We start from the raw sequence: 26,088 nt of genomic DNA, 5'->3' as shown, positions 1-26,088 counted from the left end.
TCAAATCCCGAGTAAATCCCCGTGATGCAACTGGGACCAACAGTGAGGATTTGATACGATAGGTTTTCCCTACTATGGGGCATTTGACATTCAGCTGTGTCAAATCTCCACTATAGCCCCATATATGCCCGAGGGGGGAGGGGGGTGGTGGTGGTGGGGCAACACATTGATAGGCGCATTACCTCACTACGTGTTTTGGACACGTTTTCTGTAGCTCTTGTCTGGATTATGCTAAGAAGCCCATTGCTGTAAGTATGGTTTGCCCTGTTTGCCGTGAGAAAGAAGTTGTGGTTTATATCAACAAACAACTTGATAGAGAAGTTTGGAGTCTTCATGTGATGTGTACTAACCGGGAAAAAGGTTGTGAGTGGCAGGGTGAACTGAATGACATCAACAATCACCTTGGAAACAGTGATGGTTGTCAATTTGACAATGTGAAGTGTTCCAATGAGTGTGGGAAGATGTTACAACAACGATACCTGACCAGTCATGTTGAGACTGAGTGTCCATGTTATAAGGTTGACTGTCAGTACTGCCACATTACAGGAGGAAATCAGTTTATCCAGGGAGAGCATAAGAAGCAGTGCCCCAAGCTTCCTTCACCTTGTTCTAACAGTTGTACACTTAGTTATCCTTATTCATTTTACAATTGTAAAGGACATGCACATACACACCCTTATGCCAAAGCAGTGGTTTGATGTATTCCTCGTGAAGACATGGAAGAGCACAAGAAAGAGTGTCCTCTTCAGGAAGTTGAGTGCTCACATAAATGTGGGACAACAACGATATCTGACCAGTCATGTTGAGACTGAGTGTCCATATCGTAAGGTGGACTGTCAGTACTGCCACATTACAGGAGAACATCAGTTTATTGAGGGAGAACACAAGGAACAGTGTCCCAAGCTTCCCATATCCTGTCTAAACAAGTGTGGAGTTGGAAGTCTCCCTCGTGAAGACATGGAAGCACATAGGAAGGAGTGTCCTCTTGAGATGGTCCAGTGTGCGTATCACAATGTGGGGTGTGAGGAGAGGATGACGGGTAAGGACTTGGAGTTTCACAAGTGGAGAAACATTTATCACTAACTTCATCTCAACTGACTGCAGTAATGATGGCACTACATCCGATTGTTACAGAAGCAAAGCATTATTGCAGAGACACGCATTCAGCATCAGTCATTTTAACAGCACAGTGGTCTCTCAATTTGATGACTGGGAAAACAGTGGTGAAAACAGTGGTGAAATCAGATGATCAGGTGTGCCCAGTAATCTTTTGTATTGCTGATATTCATGAAGAGAAGTCTCATGAAGAGAAGTCCATATTATGCAGTTACAGTGCATTTTATTCTCATGATAAGGGATACAAGATGTGCCTGCATGTTTACCCAGCTGGTAATGGTTCTGGTAAAGATACTCACCTGTCAGCGTACCTGTACCTCATGAAGGTCCACATGATGATGAGCTAACATGGCCACTGAGGGGAAAGTTTGAAGTGAAACTTTTGAGTGACTGTGAGCATCATTCATCATTCATGGACTATGATCTATGATGATAGTACCACAGATGTTCCTGCTGATAGAGTCACTCGTGGTGACATAGGTAGAGGTTAGGGAAGACCGCAGTTCATTTCTATTGAAGACCTCCACAAGGTCACTCCCACATGCCAGTATCTCAAAGATGATTGTATCTTCTTCCTAGTTAGTAAACTGTATACATTGAAACTATAACAAATAGTGTATAGCTTTATTTGATATGCTCTAAAAAGTTGTAGTATTGTATTATTCTCTCACAATTCAAGCATGCAGGTACACTTGAATCATATCATTGTTTTATTAAGCGTATCCATGGTTTCTCAAGGACAGATTTAGAGGGGGGGGGCTTTGGGTGCTGAAGCGCCCTCCTTCAAAATTTTACTATCTAATCCAAAACAGCCAAGCTGTAAAAAAAGAGTGCGGCCCCCAAAAAGGCTATGGTGAAAAAAAGATGTGAAATCCAAGGTGGCAGCCAAGAAATGGCTGTGATGGTAGGTTAATGGTAAAAATTTTAATAACGACAATTCAGGTGAATTTTGTGCCAAGACCAAGCGGCACCAAAATTCACCTGAATTGTTGTTATTAAAATTTTTACCATTAACCTACCATCACAGCCATTTCTTGGCTGCCACCTTGGATTTCACATCTTTTTTCACCATAGCCTATTTGGGGGCCGCACTCTTTTTTTACAGCTTGGCTGTTTTGGATTAGATTTCACTTCTTTTTGTATACCCCAAAGCTGGCCATAGGCTGGCTTTGAGGTTTTTTTAACCTTTTTGTCTTTACCACAGGAAGAAGAAAAAGATGATGAATACTTTAAATATTTCTAATTTTATCAGTAAATGTACATTTTATATATGTAATACATATATTTATTACAGAACTTTCCATGCTGATTTCTTTGTAACTGAACACTCTGCAAGGTAACTTCTTCTAGCTGATCTCTCTACAGGGTGAATTGTTTGTAGCTGAATGATCTACAAGGTAACTTCTTCTAGCTGATCTCTCTACAGGGTGATTTGTTTGTAGTTGAACTCTCTACAAGGAAACCTCTTCTAACTGAGCTCTGTACAGGGTGAATTGTTTGTAGTATCTACAAGGTAACTTCTTCTAGCTGATCTCTCTACAGGGCGATTTGTTTGTAGCGGAACTCTCTACATGGTGGTTTCTTTGTAGTTGAACTCTACAAGGTGATTTCTTCTAGCTGAACTATCTCTTTCTGTAGTTGAACTCCCTACAAGGTAACTTCTTCTAGCTGATCTCTCTACAGGGTGAATTGTTTGTAGCTGAACTTTCTACAGGGTGATTTGTTTGTAGCTGATCTCTATACAGGTTACACTTTTCTAGCTGATCTCTTGAATTCTGTTCAGTGTGACTGCTCTATTAGGATGACTGCTCTATTAAGATGACTGCTCTATTAGAGTATCTCGATCTCGCACTTGCTACACCAAGTTGGATTTCGTGTTATAACTCCGTGGCTTTAAGTCTGATTCTTCTACACCATTGAAGAGCCTTTCTAAGATGATTACTCCATCTGTACAGCGATTCTCAAAGCATTACCCCAAGCGGTTTATCTGGTAGGCGTGGCAAGTAGTCGTTTTTTATTAGCTAATCTCGATTGCGTAATTGTTACACACTGTTGGTTTTTTCGTTGTATCTTCCTGGTTTTTAACTCGATTTCTTTCAAACTACAAAAGGTTTGAGGTTCAATAGTTAACCTATTCATCCACCGATTTTCAGCTTCTTCCCATACGTGACAACATATTGGTGTTATTTTTCGTGAATAATCGCTCATAACTCTTTGTCTTTTTATGGTATTCCAGCCAAAGTTGGTACCGAGATTCGCCTTTATACCCCCCTTCTGTGTGCCACATGTCAAGGAAATCGGATAAGGCATTCGCGTTTTATAGCAGTTTTTGTAATTGTGCGAAAAGAGGAAGAAAAATAAGAAGAAAAAAAACGAAGAAACTAAGCCAATTTTTGAAGTCGCATATCTCGGGAACCCTTGAAGCGATTTCGCTCAAATTTGGAATGTGGAGTACTGAAGTTGGATGGAGTGTCCACAGCAAAAATCGTATTATTTCATCAAAGCAGCACGGAGCTATGGAGGTGCGAAAATTGCGTTTTCTTTCTTCCTGTCAATATACTCACGGGTGTTACGCGCCGGCTTCTTGGGCCGCACGACACACTACCGTGTGTCTTGATGTGCAAGCTAAGAAGCTTCTAGACGTTGCAATTGCATCTTATACGTCTGCACGGGCAATGAAAGAATGGAAAGAGCGAGGGGTCCGCCACGACCTTAAAATCCTGTACGAGATTCCGAATCCCACGAAATTTCAGGCAAGATTCCGGATTCCAAGAAATATTTAAATTACTGAAATCCAATTAACAAAATTAAAATCCTGTACTGAAACAAATTAATGACACGCTAGCCCTACAGCAATGCGTGGAAAGGTAACAGCTACCTCGAGCTACTCTCTTGGATAGACGATCAGTGCCTCGGACACTCTCCTCGAATGCCGGCGAGCTCAGACAATGCTGCTCAACTTCGTGTTCAACTCGCACCTAACTCGGCACCTAAACTTCATTAGCTACTCATTGTAGACTTCGCTGTACCTGGGATAGGCTCTGGATTCGCCTTGTGGTTCGCTGTTAATCGGAGACACAACTACAGACTCGGCAAAACTCGAGACTCGACTATTCAGCAGTTCGACTCTACACTCGTGCTCTGTTGAATCCATAAAAGCTCTTAAACACTTATATAGACACAGTAAGTTTAAAGCGAAGTGAAATTAACAGCTCAAGGCAAGTTATAACAGGCCAACAAGCTTATAGCTGCATCTCGAGCTGCATACCACGAGTTGCACGCTATTAGAATATCCGGAATTATTCGGAAATTCACGGACTTTAATTAACCAAAAGATTCCAGATTCCAAGGCAAGATTCCAGATTTTGTGCGAGATTCCGAGGGGTTCCAAATGACTTGTACGGGATTCCAGCCCGTGACGGACCCCTCGGGAAAGAGCAAGGGGAATGGCTAATCTTCTCTAAGAATTGCTCAGAAGGGTTCAAAATTATACTTTTGGTGCAAGACTTAGCCTAAAAGCTGCTAAAATCGAAATACTCTAACAGAACACAGTCAACTACTCTAATAGAACATCCACCATGTTTTTCAAGAAGGTACCTGTGTGTCTTCATGACCTGTATGTGCACTGCTATCTCACCATTGTTCCAAACATCCTGCTTATCAATAATCATGATCACTTATTAAAGGAAATTTGTACCTTTTTATGTACTGAATGAATCATTTTAAAACATCAATAATTCTTTCTGAAAACAACTTCAGACCGTCAAACCCTCAAACGTGATTTTATATTATAGTGGGTACTTTCAGTTGTTGCTACATACTTGCTGCATAGGTTGACATGCATTCTCTTGCAAGTAAACAGAAATTAGCTTATATTTATAAGATTTAAATTGAAATTAATTTTTTAGTATAAATTTAAGCTAATAAAATATAAATAACACACATCTGCATTCACATTTCACAAACTCCTTGAAGTTGAACTTTATGAGCTCAAAATACTGCAGACTTTACATTGTCAGTGTAACGGTGTACCCAGGTACTAAAAGGGAGTTAGTTGAGGCCAAAAACTAGTCGTATATGTATATGTAAGTGACTTAGGACTCCAGATATACAATATGATGATGGGGCCATAGTTGTAAAAAGCCAGATTGAACAGTCTGGCTATAAAGTTGAAGTTATTTTGTGTGTGCATTTTAAATCTCTACACATAACCAAATGACCTTAATATCCAATCCTGTATATTTAAAATTCTCTTTGGTCCAATATTTTACCTTCCTTACAATCAACTACTCTTTATTCTCTTTGACAATCCACTATTATACATTACCTAAAATCTTGTTTTCAACTAAAAGTGCTTACAATTGAACTCATCCATCTTGCTTTCAGTACAATGCGGCAGTATTTGGCTAAAAGTAACTTCCAGATTCAATCTTGTGGTAGCCATTTTGCAAAATTTTCCAAAGGAGAGCCTGCCCTCAGACCCCCTAGCTAGAAAGTTCTATGCATGTGTACTCTACACAATGCATGGTGAGTGTATACTTGCCCTCTCAAACCCTCTCTTCATTGTTACTGTTTTGACATTATAGTTTGAGCCATGAGACTGTAAAGCACACTATATACACTGACTAAAAATGATCTCGTATATTGACGAATTTATCACATAAAGCAATTTTATTAATTCATGAAGTGACGTAATCAACTGATCAAACATTTTACAGGTACAGTATTAAATTTAGCAAAAAAAACATAAAATGCTAAGTTTAGTGTACCACTAAATTTAGCCATGGCCAGCTTAAGGTATTTCAAACACAAATGGCAACTTTGTTTAGTATTGATCATGTATGTGTAGCTGATACCCATATATCTTTCCCCTTCCTGTTTTTTAAGATGGAAAGAATAGAGAATATTTTTAGTTGCTGGCTGTGGCCTATATACTTACATGTGACAGCTAGTAGTACAATTGTTGTGGAATAGATAATGGTGTCGTTCATCATTATTATGCTGAGGTGACTCACAATGCTTTAGAAAGATTGTGAACCAATTAAACAAAGTGACATCAATTTTCTGTCAAAAATATATACCAAATTTAATCTCTCAATATGCTAAATTTACTAAATTTTCATGTGGGGGCATGCCCTCAGATCCCCTAGATAGAACATGCTCTGCATGCTGAGTGTGCTTTACATACTATAAAGCACACTATACTACAGTAGTTGTATCAACCAGTTGTTGCCTTTCTTAGCCAGCCAGCCACTATAAATGTCTCTGTTAGCACCCCCCTTCTGAAATCATAGATCCGCCCCTGAGATGGAGTGTTATATTTCATTAAATCTAAACTGGAGGTGCAAGATGACCACTGGAAACTTTTGTGCAATATAAAAATGATGTCCTTTTTGTGTTCCAGTTTTTGTCACAATGCTTTTTGGCTTGAAGTGTGTCTAAACATGATGCAAGTGCTAGTTTCACTGTATGGAATATCATGGCGGTGAATATATTATGCTATTAGCTCTGTTGTTAATTTCTGTGTGATGTAAATTTGAACAGTTTATGAAGTCACCTTGATCCTGTTTCAAAGATATTGAAGATGTTACTGTAGACCTCAACAGCAACTGTTATTGATATCCCAACTGAGCTCACATCTGTTATTGTTCAGGAATGGAGTGACTTCAACTTGAGCAGGGCATCAGAACAAACTTCCTGTCAGAAGCACATAACCAAACTTTAAGAACTCTGTATGGTTGAATTGTAAATTCATCGTCATACAGCGTAACTACTGTTTTATTTTATTTTGCAGAATTTTTGTATGTGATGTGAATTTAATACTTGCTACGGGTGCTACCATAGCATCAAATGATGCTGTACAGAAGCCGTCATTGTAACATCTATGAGAGATGCTATTATAGCATCCGTTCATCTATGAGAGGTTCTACTAATACTGTGACTGCTAACACATCTGTTTTAACAGTACAAGCACAGTGGCAATCTCAGGGAACCAGCCATATGTCTACCTGTTTCAGCTAGTAGTGGGCATGCACCTCCATGCAACCATGGTCATTTAGCCAGCTACAACTGTTTCATAGGTATATAATTTTAAGTAGTGAGAGAGTGCCTAACTGTCAGTATAACTTGTTCAAACAGGAACAAGTTCACCTTTGATCAAATTAATAGCCACATACTTCAACTGGTGAGTGATGTTAAAATGGTAGCTAAAGCGTTTTGTGTTTAAACTGAGGTGTCGCATGGCTCAGTGCTTTTCCTGATGGCTCTCTTACCAAGAGTTCATGATATAAAATAGTGAGGGAGAGTGTCTAACTATGTAGGATTGCTAGGATACATTTCAGCAAAATTACATCCATATCTCAGTAGAGCAAAGGCTTTGACAACACATAATATACTACTTCTCAATCAGTTCTCAATTCCCATTAACAGTGTTAATTTATCAAAGATCAATTAACAGGTTTGTTCAATGATTCCCAGTCAGGCTGTATTGTGGGGCAGTTAGCTAGATGCACTCTCTGTGTGTGTTAATTACATAATAATGAACTCTTGATCAGGGGTGTCAGAGTAAAAGTTAGTGAATGGTGCATGCACACATTTATGCACAAGTACACTGTACATCATAAAGATTTACTCTGCATTGCATTGTAATGGTATCCCATCAAATAGACACAATATAAAGTTTGATCATAACTATAGATCTTAAAAAGTGTAAAGGATCTATGGTTGGGTATAAAAACAGCATAATACGTATATACTATAATTATAGAGTACGGAATACAACACTTTATAAAGTCAAGGTTCTTCAGAACAACAAGGTGAGCACTCCACACATAATATAATGATCATGAAAGTAGCAGCAGTGGTCAGTCCAGCTCCTCTACCATGATTACCTTGAGGCTTAACAACACACAATAATGATACTCCTCCTATATATAGTAATATAGGTTTGAACATGCATATACACTGCTTTCTAAAGATTTTTCATATGTAGCATCAAGAGTATATAATAATTTGTATGGGATAGAGTGTCTAACTGCAGTACATTCAACAAACACACTGCTGCAAGTAATACCTCAGACTTCTTTTAGAAGTAAGGCTAGACTTTATCAATACCAATCATCACTTATCAACAGTTCTTTGCCATCTGTAGAAACAGACTAGAGGTGTACATATGATCAAAAGTGAACTTGCAGCAGTGTGTTTGTACAGGCCATATTGGCAGTTAGACACTCTATACCCCATACAAATATGACTTCAAAATATATAGCTATACTATAGCATCCACACTAACTAAAAGTCATAAACATTAAATATCGGCACCATGTATTCACACAGCATGCATGGCATGCTGTGTGATTTTAAAGTACATGAGCCTGCAAGTATTGCAGTACTGCTATAGTAATGTGTATACATATATCTTTACCACACAGATGTGTACATGTACCTGTCCTATATTACGCAGGCTGTAACATCATTCAACAGCTTTTAAACTCACTGACATCAAAAGAAATGACCATTGCATTGGTACCTGCCATACAGCTAATGCAGGACTTGCCATATTGTGCATGCATGTTACAAATTAAACTTTAAATTGCCCTATGCATACCATCTCCACGTTAACTGTATAAATTTAATATAATGGGAACCAAGCATTAAAATTTTATGTATGCAGCTATGTAGTATGCATGGTGATGTCACATTATACTTGAGACTGCATCCTGAAATGATGTAACCACAATAATGAGCTTTATTTACAGCAGACCTATGTAGCTAAAGAACAGTACCACACAGACAATTTATAATAGTAGTACCTGTCATGCAGGCCATACATGTACAATAGCATTCTACATGGCTAACAGCAAAAAGAAATATGCGACCCAGTCTTGGGAAAACTGGTCTTACTGTCTATTTATAATGCCGGTTTTTTATGTATTTTGTGTTCGTTGAAGCTATGTGTACCAAATTTTCACACGTTTTACACCAATTCCTTACCCTCCAGAGCATCCAATGGTAGCCAGCAGCTAACCCAGTTTTTAACCGAGGTTGAATGTATCAGGCGAGCTCTAAAAGAATCTGTTTGAAAAGTTGAAGAGGAAGGATACATATAGGGTCATAGGGATGAATTAGGCCAAGTTATGGGCCATCCATGTATCAAAATTGGCTAAAATGATATGTAAGGAAATTTACAGCACAGGTCCTTATCCAACACTATGGAGCTGTACAGCCACCCTCAGGCTGACCAGAGCTCTATTAAGGCCCCAGACTGCATGTATGGATTGCCACTGTGCTAGGGAAAAGCAACCAGCAAAAGCAGACATGAAGTCTTGATTGTGAAATTTGATAGTTTGTTCTTGTAACTTTGATTTCTTGGTGAAAAATCAAATCTCCTGTCATGGGCGATAAGACTGGTTTTCCCAGACCCAGTCACATAGAACATAGCATCAGTATACCTGCACTACAGCAATGGTACGTACCTGCCTTGCAGGAGTTTCTCTATTAAGTATGGGGAGTGCAGCCCCCCAGAAGCTAAAGGCACTGTATATGTTTCAGGGCTGAAACTTTTGATGAAGAGCAGTTTGATGCACAAATATGTAAATATTAAATATAAAAGTATGCTTTCTTTCTAGTGATCTGCATTGATCAAGAGTTGTAGGCAGTCATAAGTAGTTCAGTTATGAACCAATTGTCATAATATACAATGGCATACAAAGGACCACATGCTTTTTATCTACAAATTCCTAACTAGCTATTAGTGGCTATATGTGCCCATGGGATGGTGCTACAGATGCCAGCTTTCATATATACTCAGTAACTGTGGAGGATTCTTAATAGTGTTGCATGTGGTGACTGTTCTATTAGAGTATTTGACTGACTGCTTTATTAGAGTATCTCAATCTTTGCTTGTACTTTTTTGGGAGGAGGGCACATGTTCCCACTTGGATCCACCACTGTATTGGTGGGACATTTGGGACAGGCCTAAGGATGTCCACTTTGTCCTATATAGGACCGAAAGGATTGGTTGGATGGCCATGTAGGATTTAGGGAACACATGGGACAAATCTTGTCCCACAGTAGGACATCCTACATAGGATATGTACGGTGGAATCTGATGGCAAACTTGGACATGAATGGAGTGATGAGGTATTCCTACTGTACATTTTCATTGTGGTATCTTAAGCATAGTAGGACTTCTTTGTGATTTAATATCGTGCACTACTCCAGCTTGTTATAGTACTTTTTTAATTTTCTATATTTGAACTTTTTTTGTATGCTTGTCAATTTAAAACAGCATAAAAATGGGTGAACTTTGTACTCTTCTCCTAATAATCAGAGAAGGTTGAACATATTTAAAGCGCCACTCAAATGAATTACGCAAAAATCATTTTATGGAGGGTAATAATTATGCCAATCTCAGTGTAATACAGTGAATCATCATTGTTCTGCATATAGAATACGTACATGACAAGTCTGGTGAAGTTGTATACACCAAACCACAGGTCCACAACTTATTAATTTCACCCAGAATTCAAAACAAAGTACATTGTCTTGAAGCTTATGCGAGGATATCTAATGAACCCCAGCGAACCCCATCATTTTTCAGTTTTGCATTGTGACTATTGAGGGTCACGTGAAATACCAAATAAAACAAATCAACTAAGAGTAATACATTTAGGTAGTGCTTAGAGCACGTCCAACCTCCTCTGCCTAATAATTAACCCACAGATAGTTACCAAGTTACAAGACACATTGGATAAATTATAAATTTGATATTTGGCAAAATTGTGGTGGAGGTGGTGGGTAGTCAGTAACTATGGATACGAGTAGAGCTGAGCAACCATTGTGATCTTTTGATTATCATGATAGTGAGTAACAATCATGATTATGATAGTATGCAATCATACTATCATTATAAATTATGCATATCCTGTTGTTAGTCAAAAAAGAAGCATGATATTGTTAAAGTTAAGGCAACTATGAAAGTCCAGTACAACACGCACAACAAAGATTACAACTGTAACAAGTATACACAATTTTTTTTGTAATTTTCAACTAGAGTAGGGACCATAACACATCAATAAAAATTACTGAAACAAGCTGGAGTAGAGCACAATATTAAACCACAGTAAAACAATAAGAAGTGTTATATCTCTACTGTGCTCAAGATACCATAATGGAAATGCACAGTAAGGATATAACTTCTTATTGTTTTACTGTGATATCCTCTAGCTAGTTACAGTATTTTTTACTGATCTGTTATGGTCTCTACTCTAGTTAAAAACTCAAAAATTTTGTGTACTTGTGTATTGATTTTTCTGTAAATAAAATTATTATGACTGGTGAACCCATGCATACTGCATCAAAAGAAAGAAAGGGTGCCATGCGACCCAGCTATCAATTATTGTCTGAAAAACGAAGTATCCATTATGCTTCATTGTCAGCCCATTACACAGCATTACAAATCAAGAACTGTTCAAAAAGCACCTCTGCATTCAAAGTAGCCACTATGAAAAATGTGGACGATTTCTGTTATGAAGGGAAGCCATCATGTGCTACCACCAAATTGACACTTTTCGCTGTCAGCAAAGATGAATGGGACGCAAAGGAGGACACTGGTAAGTCCAAGAAGAATGCATTGTACGTACTGCAGTATGCCAAAAGGCACCTCTTGGGCCAAAGCGACATCGAACAGTGAAAAACTCAAGCCTGTAGCTTTAGCCATTATCGAGTTACGCTTATCTGAAGACATCAGTCAGTTACTCAGTTACTCAGCCAGTATAGAAAATTCCATTCAATAAGATTTAAAATTCTATACCAACTTGTTGAAAGCATTTCGGGTTGATCTGAAAGCTTGTTTGGGCTTAGTTTACCCAACTAATACTGCCTCGTCGTCGTCAGGGAAAAGTGAGGCTGGTTTTCTGTCATGTGTTTCATAGGCCATGCCCAAACCTTTGTGGTCCCTACTATACAGTACTATTGTACTGTATATATACATAACAATTTTTACCAATGTTAGAAAAGCAGATACTTGGTATGTAATTGGATTATTCACGTGTCATATTTGTCAGGTTGAGTGTCTTTGATTACTGCTAGTAATATTGTGGTACTATCGCTATCGTGATATAAAAATTACTATCAATCATGAATAGTGATAGTTATACTATCACTCAGCTTTAGATATGACACAAACTTTCATTCCTTGATCTATCAGAGGACAATACTATTTCTTGATGTGGTCCTAGAACTAAAGTTACATACGGTTCCAAAAAGTCACTATATCTGCACAGTTTACTAACTTGGAGGAAGATACAATCATCCTTGAGATACTGACATGTGAGAATGACCTTGTGGAGACTTTTATAACCTGGCCTTCCCCAACCTTTAGTGGCTATGCTACCATCAGTGACTCTACCAGCCACAGGTACATGATCACTAAAACACACACTTGATGTATGTACAGTGTTCACAGTCACTGATCTGGTTCAACAATTTCACTTCAACCTTTCCCATGTCAGCTCATCATCATGTGGACCCTTCATAAGGTACAGGGACATTGACAGGTGAGTACCTTTTCCATCATTATAACCAGCAGCATCAACACGCACACACATCTTGTATCCCTTATCATGACTGTACAAAGAGTCACTATACCGGTGTACCTGAGTATTCTTTTCACTCATACCATTCTCACAACTACTCAGGGCCACCCAGAGAAATTAGGGGGCCCAGGGCAAAGAGTTAAAGAGGGGCCCCAGGGGCAAGAAGGGTTCCAGTCTGAATCACAATTTCAGCCTAATTGTAAGTCGAAGACACCCCCCCCCCCAAAAAAAATGTCTAACAATGACAATAGCTGCCTCTCACCAACCATATCTCCTTATTTATAAGCCTGCTACACTCTTCTGAAGAATACTGTGACTGCTCAATTAGAGTATCTAGATCCTGACTGCTCTATTAAAGTATATCGATCTTTTAAACAGGTATTCAAGGGAACCTCCTGGGGCCCCTTTCAGGCTGGGGCCCAGGGAAAAATGCCCCAATTGCCCCTCCCCCCCCCCCAACCGTGGGAAGCCCTGCAACTACTGGACATATCTGATCACCAGATTTGGTCAAAATAGACTTTGTAGTTCACTCGGTCCATCTTTTTGTGAATGACAAATTGGACAACCAATCCTCAAGATCACTATGGACACCCTTGTCTGCTCTAACAATAGAAACACATAAAGTACTGTCACGTTCATATTATATATATATACCTCACCAATCCATATACAGTAAAGATTATCTAGCCTATAGTGGCCTGAACCACAAACACACACATGATCAGTCATGCCAGTGTGCATTTAGTAAAGCTTGCTAAAATAAGGCATGTGGGCACATAGCTAAAATCTTCACTCAAGAACTTTTCACGACATTATACTATTGTCATGCATGGAATTTTCAGCCTTTATTAAAAATCGTCTGTCTTTGTACTACTACTACAATGAAAATATTAAATATTCTCTCTAGTACTGTTTGTTATGTGACAGGGTGTAGTTTGTGCCCACATGCCCTGTTTTAGCAGGCCCGATCACATTTACAGAAATCAATTCAAGTTGCTCTATAGAAAAATAGTTCTATCAGAGGGCCTTTACACAAGGAGTAATACATGTACATGATGTCCAGTACGGATAGATAAATACGTACTGGCAAACAAAAATATATTTAAGTGTATATAACTCTTTGCATGCTTGAGTAAAGTAACATAATTTTGATATCTCATAAGCAGTGAATTGCAGACATGTAGTATTATGATCAATAAGGATGTTTTTGTCTGAAGTTGCAACTCCCAGACAGCCATTTTATATCAATTTAAAAACAGATACAATGCGACATAAGAAATGATGGAGCATTGGTAAACTCTAGCCTTGATCGACAACACATACATAAATTGCGTGTGAGGTCTTACCAACACATGCTACAGTTTTTTTTCCTTAGATACAGAGGTCATCCCCGCTACATTGTATCTGAGAATGAACATGTGAAACAGTTACAAATTAAACTTCCTGGCAACAAATGCTCCATTGTACACTATCATAATTCTATAGTCAACTTATATATTACTTGGATTGAAAAATAACAGTCGTGTGATCTACAATACAGCTTTTGCCAATGAGATTTTATGCTCTTACAAAACCAGAATTTACTGGCCTGCTCAGTGACAAAAGCATACAATGTAGTATACAACTAGCTTCATAAAAGCTGTATGTTACAACCATGTATGCATCATGCACTAAAACATTGACTGCTTGAAACAACTGATTAGCTATAATATTAGAAGAGAATGCCAAATGCAATGCTGGCTCAGTCACATTTTGTTATTTCTGGTTCGTGCAGTGCTTGATAATTAACTATACAGGTCTTTTAGTACCACCCTATGTTTATGTTATAGTTGTTTGTGTAATAATGCTGATAACTACAGTATTAATTAGCTACGTACATGAAACAATTAAACCTGGCAAGACTAGCATATCAGTATAACTTAATAGTAAGTGTCCATAATTCGTGATGGGCTTTTGGTAATACTTAAGTTAACTTAACTGTTGTTCTAGAAATTGAAGAATAATTCTAAATGTCATGGTTCCTGAACTGGAACTAGAACTGTAATTCTAAAGGTTATTATTATTATTAATGCTTTACAGCAGAAAGTGCTGAAGGTCTGTAGGACACCAGGTCCTACAGCCTGCTCAAAGACTTTAGCTACATAAGGTGTGTTTGAAAAGTTGGAGAAAGGAGAGTTATGGTTCCAGAACTGCAATTCTAAAGGTTATGGTTCCAGAATTAGAACTAAAGGTTATGGTTCCAGAACTAGAACTGGAACTATAATTTCAAATAATATTAAGGTCCCAAAACTGGAACTATAGAACTGCAATAACTAGCTGATACTGGAACACTAAACACATACGTGGCACCCATCATACACCCTACAAAGGCCGTACTCCTCGGCATGCTACAGTGAATGAAACTATTTGTCGCACTCTGGTGTCTGGAGATGCACCTACTGTTTTGGAGCCGGTTGGTGTGTGTTGTGATGATAAAAGGCCGGATGGCATGTCATTGATTCCTTGGTCACGGGGCTGGCCCTTGCTCTGGGACTTTATCAGTTCAGACACTCTAGCCCCATCTAATTTGTCTACTTTTGCAAGTGGTGCCAGCCGGCTGGCAAACTCTGCAGAGCCAGCTAAGATCAGGAAGTATTCTTCTCTAACTCCATCATTTTACTTCTCCCCTCTATGTGTTGAGACCCTGGGTGCTTGGGGATTATGTGCTCGTTCATTAGTGAGGCAGATAGGTTCCTGGGTAATGGAGCAGTCTGGTGATAATGAATAGGGCTACCCAGTTTTGATTCAGAAGGTTGCTATTGATGGTCAACATGGTAATGCTGCATCTGTAATGGCAACAATTCCATCAACACAGGATTGGGCAGAGTTCGCCTCTCTGCCCAGTTTGAATGTGAAGACTTTCTTTTTTTATTGAAACGCTGTAGCTATTGCAACAAAAAAAGAGAAAACCCTACAAAGAGCCTCACTGGGTTGCTTCCGATAGCCATCATGACACCAGCTGCAATTACCAATGTATACTTATATATGCTAGCAGTTATTAACTTTACACACATTTACAATTACATAAAAATACATTATGCACTATACAGAGAGAGTGTCAGGGTCTGTTCATTGAAGGATTTGATTGAGGCATTACCACTGGTTGATTTTGATATTGGCCTTGCTGCAAGCCCATTGGTTGTGCTGTCTGCATCTGTCCAGCTAGCTGAATTCCCATTGGCTGGCTATGGATCTGTATTGTTTGGCTTTGCATCTGCCTTCCTCCACCCATTGGCTGTATCATATTGCCTTGACCAATTATTCCCTTTGGCTGGCTGGCTTGCTGCAATCTCATTGGTTGTACCATAGCTCCACCCCCTCCAACTGCACCTGCCATCTGAGCTTGTTGTTGTTGGAATTGTCTCATTTGCTTCACCTTCTCAAGAATAATCTTCTGGTCTTCAGGTTTGGACCGTTCTAAAAGCTGCTGGATTTTGGGGGGCAAGTTACTGGGTAGTTGTAGTGAGGGGGGCAGCCCAGAAGAATGTGGTACCCCTCCAGAACCTCCTTGTTGTAGCTCCTGTAGAGTCTGTCTGAACACCATTAGGAACTTGTCCTGTAAAAAACAACACAATGATAACACATTAGTAGTAGATAATGACACAATACTGCTGAATCCATGACTAAATCAAATTCATTAGATATATCTAACCAGGGATATACATCATTATAACAAAAATAAATTCCAGGTTTTGGAAAATACCAGGCAGTAATAATTTCTAACAATTCCTTCTGAAGTGAAGAACGTTGCAGAATTCATTTAAGGTTGAATCTGTGAAATAAACTTCAAGTAAATACCGATCACTGGTCTCGTTTAGCGACCAGAGTGAAAAGGTGCTTGAAAGGAATAAATGGCCAGGCCATAATATGAGACAATAAAGATAAAGAGCATCTCAAAGCTAATCAGCAAAGTGTTTACTGTTGAAGACTAACATTTTGTGGCTTAGAATGATTTCAATATTTACCTAACCACCAACAATTGCTTGTCTAAACAATCTTGAAAGGTTTCATATACACTGGCTTTGTACCTTACTCAGTAATCACAGGTTGGACACATGAGAACAAGTGTATTATTATTATGCACACCTACTTGTTCAGAGGGAACATATCCCACAAATTGTTGATTATACCATGATAGTATTATTGACTTCACTGGACACATTGGCTGGGTGCCTAGCAACTGCACCATACCTAACTGGAGTTCATATGATTATCATCACTGTGTGGTCATGTGATGCTTACCCGTTGTTGTTCTGCTGATGTCAGCATTTTTAGTGTATTAATTGATGCCACAGGCTCTAAGAAATTGAATGTCACCATCGTCGTGGTGAAGGGCATAGAACGACTCTTCAGTTGACCAAGGACTGATTGCTGTAAAAATATACACCCAGACACACCTGAATGTAAGATCAAGTTGCATGACATATGCTAAACATAGGAATGATGGAAAAGGCCAAAGAGATGGATGGGTCAGACAACTTTCACTGCAAAAAATGATTACATTTTGGTGGCTTTCCAAGTCACAGGAAAGGTAGTGGAGATGTCACATTTCCATAAGGAAAGCATGAAAAGTTGTGGAAATGTGACATTTCCACTACCTTTCCAATGATTAGGGAAGGTATAGAAAGTTGATCATTTTTTGCAGTGTTTGGTAATGAAAGTTACACAGTAAAGTTTGAAGCATACAAAAGTATGCATGCTATTCTGGGGCTGGGGAGAGGTAGAATCCCTGAGATGGTATTTTAGACTACTTTCACTCTCTTTTTATTGGCAAAATTACTTTTTTCATGAGATATGTAAGCATGACTGCTCTACTAGAGTAGTTGACTATTCTATTGATCTTTTTTTACAAGCAATGACCAGTAAGCATGCCCCTCCCTCCATCACCTATGACTAAATGTAAGCCACAAAACTAAAGTAAGCTCCTTGACATAAATGTGAGCCACACAATAGAAACTAACCACTACAAAATTTGCATATATAAAATTAAAACTTTATGTAAGCCACAGAGCCACATAATCAGCAATTATTGAATGTAAACAATACAGGCAAACAATATCTATTGAACAACAATACAATGTTACCAATGCACAACTTTAATGCACTTACAGTAGTTCCCAGGGATTTCAAATATTTCATAAATTGATTTCTATCTCATCCACTGGTAACATACACCCATGCCACCTCCCCCCACCCCTCCCACACACACATACTCACATAAATGGTTTGGGGGTAAGGTTGTAGGATCATCTTTGCTGGCCATAGCTCCGGCTTGCTGCAGACAAAACAGGGAGTGGCTAGCTCAGCCTACAGATGAGTTATAAACACTCACAGTATTGACTTGCTGGCAACTTTTGATGTGATAGAACAACGTATTGTTCTTATCTCCCTCAGTCCATCTCTCTGTGGGTGTGTACGATAACACTATTAATGTATCAGCCACATAGCATAAAGCACCCTGTGAAATTAATGATACTCCTGTATGAAACCTGTGACCATCGGGTCAAAACTGTGTAATAAGGCCACTGTATAATAAGGTCATCAACCAACTTGATAATCCCTAAATGTGTTATTTGTGTATAACGTTTTACCTGCCTAATATAGCCAACAGTTTAATAAGGGTGTACACAAGGTTACATTAATCAAAAAATCACATCAGAAAACCACACTTGGAAATGTTTATAATCCAGTAAGTTTAGCATAATGTAGTACACACAATGACTAGCATGTCAGTGTCAAGAGTAGGCCTGAGTCAAAAATTTGCCCAAAATGCTTTTAGGAATTTTCCTAAATTTGCTCTTTCAGGGTTCCTATTATGCCTGCATTATGCTCCAAAGTTAGCAACATTTGTTTGGAACAGATTAATCAGTGAATGCTCTATTAGAGTGTATTGATCTAAGGAGCTACGCACAATGCCTATTGTAGTTTTCACTGACTGCTCTATTAGGAAGTATCAATCTATTTTCATGGAATTAAGCTCCATAGTTTGAAATATCCACCTAATATTAGGGGTGGTCAGTATACCGATTTTTAGTTGTTGTGCAATATATATATTTTAAACTGAATTATTAAATAGTAACATTTAGTAATACCGCATACTGGAAAGTACCGGTTTTCTAATTATTTAAACAGTATTATGGCAGCAAGAGTGTAGCATGGGACTACTAGAAAGGTACTAATGGGAGACCAGTCAAATATGGGAGTGCTATTTGTCATCTCTGTCTAAAAAGTGTTTTGGCTAACACCTCCAATTAGTTTTCCCACTAGCAGAGTAAACACTGTGTAGTCTACAATGAGGCTATCGATGCAATGGAAGCTTATACACATTTAGTAGGTATTTAGTAACACCGCAATATTTATAATTAATATACCGTGGTATGATATTGATCAATACCGCCCACCCCTACCTAATATGCTAGCATTATGCTAGCATAGCACTCCAGCCCATTATGCTTTTTATTATGCTGGCAAATTTGATGCAGGCCTAGTTAAGAGGTCTACCATTGATATGCGAGACTGAACCTTCTGAAATAGAAACTGACTAGTAACTATACCTACAATAACAGTCTGTACCACTTGAAACTGTTCTACATGATGAGCAAAACTTTCCCACTCAATACTGTTTGCCTATGGTTACAGTAAGGTCAAAATATCAAGCTTACATTCCTTAACCCTATCACATGTGCCTCATCACTCACCATTTCAGACACCTCAATACTGCCAGTCCAGATAATCTACATGGTAACCATGGTAACTAAGATGTCACACTATTAGCCACATAACTAGTTTCTCATAACAAAGTGGGGGTCATTTTCTACATAACTGAAATAAATACTGTAATTTTCTCTAGTTAGCTACTAACTTAAATGTTGCTCAATGTTTGCATTCAGTCAACAAAGGCACCAAAAATCAATGAAATGGAAATAAAATGGTCGGATGAGAAACTACTATATACGTACAATTTCCAAGGTACCTGATTTTTATGGATTTCACAGCTACTTGGCTGTCTGTGACTCTGACTTTCAAGATTAGTTCTAAGCTTTAAAATAGGTAACGTGAGCAAAAACGAGTAATTCTTAAAAATTAAACTGTGAAAATTGCCAATCCATGAAAATTACATACCTTGAAAGGTTGTTTGTATATGGTAATACATATTTTTAACGTGATGTGGCCTTACCTGGGTTTGTTGTGCTTGTGCATTCTGACCAACCATAGCAGATGATGGTGCCCCACCCACCCCAGCTGGAGTGGGGTATATATCTGGTGGTTGCTGCATGCCTGTTAGCATGGCAATCGACGATGATGGACCCATACCACTTCCATATATTGATGGAGGCTTTCCCATTCCAGGATTCATACCAGGAGCTCTCATCTGAAATCCTCCTGCCCCAGTCTTCATTCCAAGGTTCATTCTAGAGCCCACTCCACCAGTACCAACCACAGAATTCATTCCGGTGTTTATTCCAAGGCCCATTCCACTGGCAGATATTCCTCCAACATTGGCTCCAGTGTTGACGCCAGAAGGCATTCCAGAACTTGTTCCTGAGTTCATTCTCAAACTGGTTCCAGACATAACAGCTAGAGAAGTGTTTATCTCAGTCTTCACTTCAACACCACCCATGCTAGTACTAGCAGCGGCACCACCAGTAGAGCTGAGACTGGTTGAGCCAACTGAACTAGTGTTAGCAATTTCTGTTAGTAGCTTGCTCATGATTGGTTGTATCCCTGGTGCTGTCGTTGACACCTTTCCTGTGATCGGCTGCTGTAGTGATGTCATCGGTCCTAATGATGGAGCTATAAAAGATGACATTATATGGTATGTCTGTAGCTACACATAAAATGGAACAGTATCCTCGGGGCTATAAAAAGTAACAAGTATAAGGAAAAATTAGGAATTTTTAGTTTGATTAGATTCATGACTGAATTAGGGATTAAATGTTACTAGTATATCTGCAGGTGTAGATGACCTCCCTTTTTGTCTACTTTTTCCATGATACCTAATCGAACTTAAAATTCCTAAATTTTCCTTACACTTGTTTACTTCTTTGTAACATTATTATGACTGGTGAGCCGCGCAGACAGTATCAAAAGAAAGGATGGTGCCAGAGTTAATGTTTTTGTCTGAATGCACACCCCAGCTATCATTTACCGTATAGAGGGAAACTTTGGTGGCGAATTTGGTGATTTGCTACAAATTCGCCAAAGTTTTAACCCGCCAATTACTCATAGTGCCTCTTTATAGCTAAACACTGAGCTTGAATTCGCCAAAGTTCATTTCGCCAAATGCAATTTAGCTTGCTTTTCGCCAAAGTTCCCTCTATACAGTAATGACTCGAAAGTGAAATGGCCATTATGCTTTGCTTTCAGCTATGTTCAGCCCATTACATAGTACTACAAACAAAGAACAGCAGGAGAAACCATCTGCGAATAATCCAGCCACCACGAAAAATATGGATGATTCGTGCACCCCAACTATCAACTACTGTCTCATGGCTATTACGCTTCGCTTTCACCTATTTTCAGCCTGTTACACATATTACAAATGAAGACACCTCTGCAATCAATCCAGTCACTACGGAAAATACTGCAACTTCTGTTACAATGATGCATGCATTTTACGTACTGCGGACAAAGCAGCGTTGAACTGTAAAAAAATCAAGCCTGCAGCCTTGGCCGCTATGGATTTACGTTTGTCTGAAGGCATCAGGTGCAGGTAGGCAAGGCAGGCAGTAGAAAATTCCATTGAATAATTTTTCTTTAATTTTGTAGCTACCTATTGGAATGATACTGAAGGCACTATTGAGGTTGGTTATACCTAACCAATTCTGCCAAGGCACCAGGATGGCATTGTGAAGCTGGTTTTTCAGTGATACTTTTGTCATGGCCAGAAAAACCCAAACCTCCATGATCCCTAATATACAGTACCACGGTACTGTATGAATTCAGGCTATAAAAAGGAATACAGCTATAGCCTGTCCCTTTGATTCAGTGAAACATCTAATGAAGTAGACACTTTACAAAACTTATGACATTTTAATAACCGAAAAGTTTATTTTTGTGAAAAGGGGCCGGTATTTAATAAGGAGCCCATCAACCTGAACTGACTAAAGGTTAAAACTCTGACAGGTCCTATAGTCTGTTCGAGCCCTGGTTTCTTGTTAATAACTCTTGTTACATGGGCCAGCTGCCCAAACATACGGCAAGAACAAGTGAGTTATGAGGCTTTAAAAATATCCCATACATTTAGTATGGACAATCCAGGCACTCAAACATGTTTACAACATGAAAACATGGGTAAGTAGAATTCTAGGAAAACGGGAACGGAACGGAAACGGAAAGCGGGAACGGAAACGACCAACGGAAAATGCCTTATGAAAGGTTATCATCTCAATATACGGGTTAGATTTTACAGCATGATGCTTCTTTGTAACATTGTTGGACCCTCCGTACTGTTCCGCTAAAATGATCGAAACTCTCTAATAGAGCAATCACCGTCCATTAAAATACTCTAATAGAGCAGTCACAGAATGTTTTGCAAACCATGTATCTCACCAGGGGCCTTTTAGTATTGAAAGCTTGTGAATCATTGTACTATAGCTGGCAACCCTCAGCCTCTTCATTGGAGTCACCTCAGCCTGACACATATTGTATCTACCACCTACCTAACTTTTATCTTGACAAGGAACATCTTTATGTAAACACTGTCAATTGATTAGAATACTTGTAAATCACTTCATTCTTAATTGTTGAATCTTTTGTATGGTTTCAAGGAGTATAGTTATTTCAGTTTTTTTCTTCTCCTTTCTGCAACTTTTCAAACACACCTTAAGTAGCTAATGTCGTAGTATCTAATGTCTTTGAGCAGGCTGTAGAACCAGGTGTCTTACAGACCTTCAGCACTTGTGCTGTAAAGCTTTAATGAAAAAAAATTAAATAGAGTGTTGATGATATAGCTAGTGTGTGTCATATGAGACCAGCCATGCACGTCTTGGAGCTGACAAGCAAGCTAACAGCATACCTTATCATACATAACTCTTATCAGGAAGTTGCATGTAAGTGCATAGCCTATATAGACACTGTCTTCAGTCTATATAATTAGAATACTTCACAAACTTCTTCAAGCATGTTTCAGTGTTGAATCTTTTTAAATGTTTATAGTTTTAAAGGAACAGTTAACAGTCAGTGTTGATGACTTAGCTAGTCTACATACCTAATTTTTGCCAGCCATATCATTCACAGGTTTAAAGCAGATCCGCATAGTTTACAAAAACATTCTTGACTGTTCTAGTAGAGTATTTTAATGCACGGTGACTGCTCTATTAGAGAGTTTCGATCGCTTTAGCGGAACAGTACGAAAGGGTCCAACAATGTTACAAAGAAGCATCATGCTGTAAAATCTAACCCGTATATTGAAATGATAACCTTCATCAGGCATTTTCCGTTGGTCGTTTCCGTTCCCGCTTTCCGTTTCCGTTCCCGTTTTCCTACAATTCTACTTACCCTGAAAACATGTTTGTTACACAAAACCATTGGGAGTGAACATGTGTTCATCTCTTTGATATCACTATATTTGGTGGGTGAACTCTACTGAACTACTGAACTCTACTGAACGCTACTGACTATAATTCGAATTACATTTTCATGACATCATCACAATTGATGTAACAAGTGTCACTGTTCACTCCTTGTTGCTAGTGCTATGGTGTAAGAGTTCTTGTCCACCAAACTCTTGTCCACAGGATTTGATTTGCTCCAGTTTTAGTAGAGCAATAACATATCGGTACACATATTCTTCTACTGGAGAAGTTAACAGTTGTTATATTATGTGATATGTGAGTACATGTAGACCTTCAATATAGTTACTTGATTTATGTAACAGCCGTATTGTAGCCACAACAACTGTCCTATACACACAGATATACCTTTGCTGGTGTTGAAGTACATTCCTTCAGTGTAGGATGGTGATGTCATCTTTCCAGAGGGGCTACTGCCCAATGACAGCCAGCTGGATGAAAAGGGAGATTGTGAATGGCTGGAAACTGAGGACACACCCGGGTTAAATGGCTCCAATGATGACATAGCATTTGTCACAGTACCAGTGTTCATGTTACTATCTACAGTAACATTACTAATTATAGCTACAGTAAGTCCACTACCAAGTGACATTGCTGGCACGTCAATCTGATTGGCTCCCTGACCAGCAGACGATGATGTTACCGTTGCCATGACATCATCAACACTGGGTGGCTGTGACACACTAGTCTGTGTCACACCTTGCGACACTCCGTCATTTAACCCAGCTGATGATAGAATGGAAGATGCTGTACTGACATTATCAGAGTAGCTGGTTGCCATGGAGAAACTGGTTGCTGACTGGGACTGGCCAGGCAGTGAGTCAGACACAGCAGGCTCAACTTGTTTCTTGTGTGACCCTGATATGCACAGAAAACTAGCTGAATGCATAATTGAATTGATTTGATTCAACTCTGGGATTAAGACAGGCTGTAATAACACACACACACACACACACACACACACACACACACACACACACACACACACACACACACACACACACACACACACACACACACACACACACACACACACACACACAACACACGTACTACTGTACTGAAACACACAAATACAAAAGTATAACATACTACACACCATATGATAAATGAGAAATGGAGAATAAGTTGTGAAACAGTTCATTCGGGAGGAATTCCACCAATGTGGACATTTGAGGACACATTAACTGACCTGAAAATTAGGACACCTTGATAATCAGGATACTACTGCTGGTCCCCCAATTAAGGTCAATCCATAGAAATAACTTTGCAGTATGCACACACACGCACGCATGTACACAGACACCATAAAAACATATAATTATATATTATATATATATATTGGAGGTATCAATTAGTAGGGCCGATATCCATATATGAAGAAGTTTGGTCATCAAACATCCTATGATCTCTAACTCAAACTATTCAACCCAGAATATGTTAATGTGTTAATTAGTAGCATATGTGACCAAGAACCCTTCCAGCCACCCCAACACAATACATGGCTTTCCAGTCAAGTATATTATCCCACCTGCACCACTGAAGCAACTGGTGTGTCCAAGTGCCTGATGTAATACTAAATTTAGTGTATTGATTTTTTCCAAAGCATCAGCAAGCTGTAATTTAGTAGCAGCCACTTCTTGAGTCAGAGAATGTTTGGTCAATGACAAGTGCTCTTCCATCTTCTCCTCTTCATGTTCCCTCTTCCTCTTACGCATCATCCTCTCCTCACACCCCACATTGTGATACTCACACCGGATCATCTCAAAAAGACACTCCTTCCTGTGTGTGTCCATGTCTTCACGAAGGATATTTTTTACCTCACACTTGTTGGGACAGGGTAGTGGAAGTTTGGGACACTGTTCCTTGTGTTCTCCCTCAATAAACTGATGTTCTCCTGTAATGTGACAGTATTGACAGTCAACCTTACGACATGGACACTCAGTCTCAACATGACAGGCCAGATATCGTTGTTGTAACACCTTCCCACACTCATTGGAACACTTCACATCCTCAAATCGACAACCATCACTGTTTCCAAGGTGATTGTTGATGTCATTCAGTTCACCCTGCCACTCACAACCTCTCTTCTTGTTAGTACAGGTCACATGAAGATTCCTAATCTCTCTATCAAGTTGCTTGTTGATATAAGTCACAAATTCCTCCTCACGGCAAACTGGACAGACACTTTTACTTACAGTAACCGGATTCTTGACACAGTCCAGACAAGACTTACAGAAAACATGTCCACAACATGTAGTGAGGTAAGGATCTCGACTGGGAAGGTGACAAATATTACAAACAAGACGATCTGGTGGAGTATTGACGAATTCGTAGTCATATCCGCCACTGGAAGTGGTCATACCGGTCGAGATAACCGACAATCTGATTGCTGCAAAGCGAGCTGCAGAGTGCTCAGGCGTGAAGCGACAACTCAAACTCAAATACGCTGACTATCAAGAAAAAGACACATCATGCTGGTTGTCATGATAATAACAATCTAACCTGAAACGAAAATGAAACCACGATCCCGGCCTCTCAGCTCTGGTAATCGCGAATTGTGTTCACTCAGCCGCTCCCGCTCAGAACAGTCCGTTAGGATCCCAAATGGTAGCCGTAAACAAGGGGTGGTTACTTAGTCCAGCGCCTAAGCCACAAAACCGTTTACTTTTTAATAAAAGCACCAAATTTCTTATGAGGTTTGTCCTCGGGTTTGTCACTGTAGCACGTGTACTAAATGATTTTAGAAGGGGTAGCATGTA

The 26,088-nt window shown here is 39.1% G+C and overlaps 2 protein-coding genes across 3 annotated transcripts; one reads left to right on the top strand and one right to left on the bottom strand.

Annotated features, from left to right (window-relative positions):
• Positions 1–254: 254 nt before the first annotated feature.
• LOC136253507 (TNF receptor-associated factor 4-like) lies at positions 255–1,083 on the top strand. The gene is made up of 2 exons (XM_066046178.1): positions 255–518; positions 658–1,083. The coding sequence occupies exons 1-2, from the start codon at positions 255–257 to the stop codon at positions 1,081–1,083; spliced, it is 690 nt and encodes a 229-aa protein (XP_065902250.1).
• Positions 1,084–15,726: 14,643 nt separating this feature from the next.
• On the bottom strand, positions 15,727–26,035 carry LOC136253006 (uncharacterized). Of its 2 annotated transcripts, none has more exons than XM_066045594.1 (10): positions 25,832–26,035; positions 24,858–25,779; positions 23,675–24,238; positions 19,930–20,546; positions 19,451–19,486; positions 18,085–18,155; positions 17,970–18,027; positions 16,995–17,123; positions 16,843–16,947; positions 15,727–16,308 (listed from the first exon to the last, which is right to left on the bottom strand). In XM_066045594.1, the coding sequence occupies exons 2-10, from the start codon at positions 25,687–25,689 to the stop codon at positions 15,811–15,813; spliced, it is 2,910 nt and encodes a 969-aa protein (XP_065901666.1). In that variant the 5' UTR covers positions 25,690–25,779; positions 25,832–26,035; the 3' UTR covers positions 15,727–15,810. The 2 variants fall into 2 exon arrangements, with proteins under 2 accessions (XP_065901666.1, XP_065901667.1); XM_066045595.1 differs by having other exon boundaries at positions 23,675–24,184; positions 25,832–26,034.
• Between the last annotated feature and the right edge of the window lie 53 nt (positions 26,036–26,088).

This window comes from Dysidea avara, chromosome 4, assembly GCF_963678975.1.
Source record: "Dysidea avara chromosome 4, odDysAvar1.4, whole genome shotgun sequence".
NCBI lineage: Eukaryota > Metazoa > Porifera > Demospongiae > Dictyoceratida > Dysideidae > Dysidea > Dysidea avara.
The sequence above is the reverse complement of the archived record's forward strand: the minus strand, read 5'-3'. Positions and strand labels throughout refer to the sequence as shown.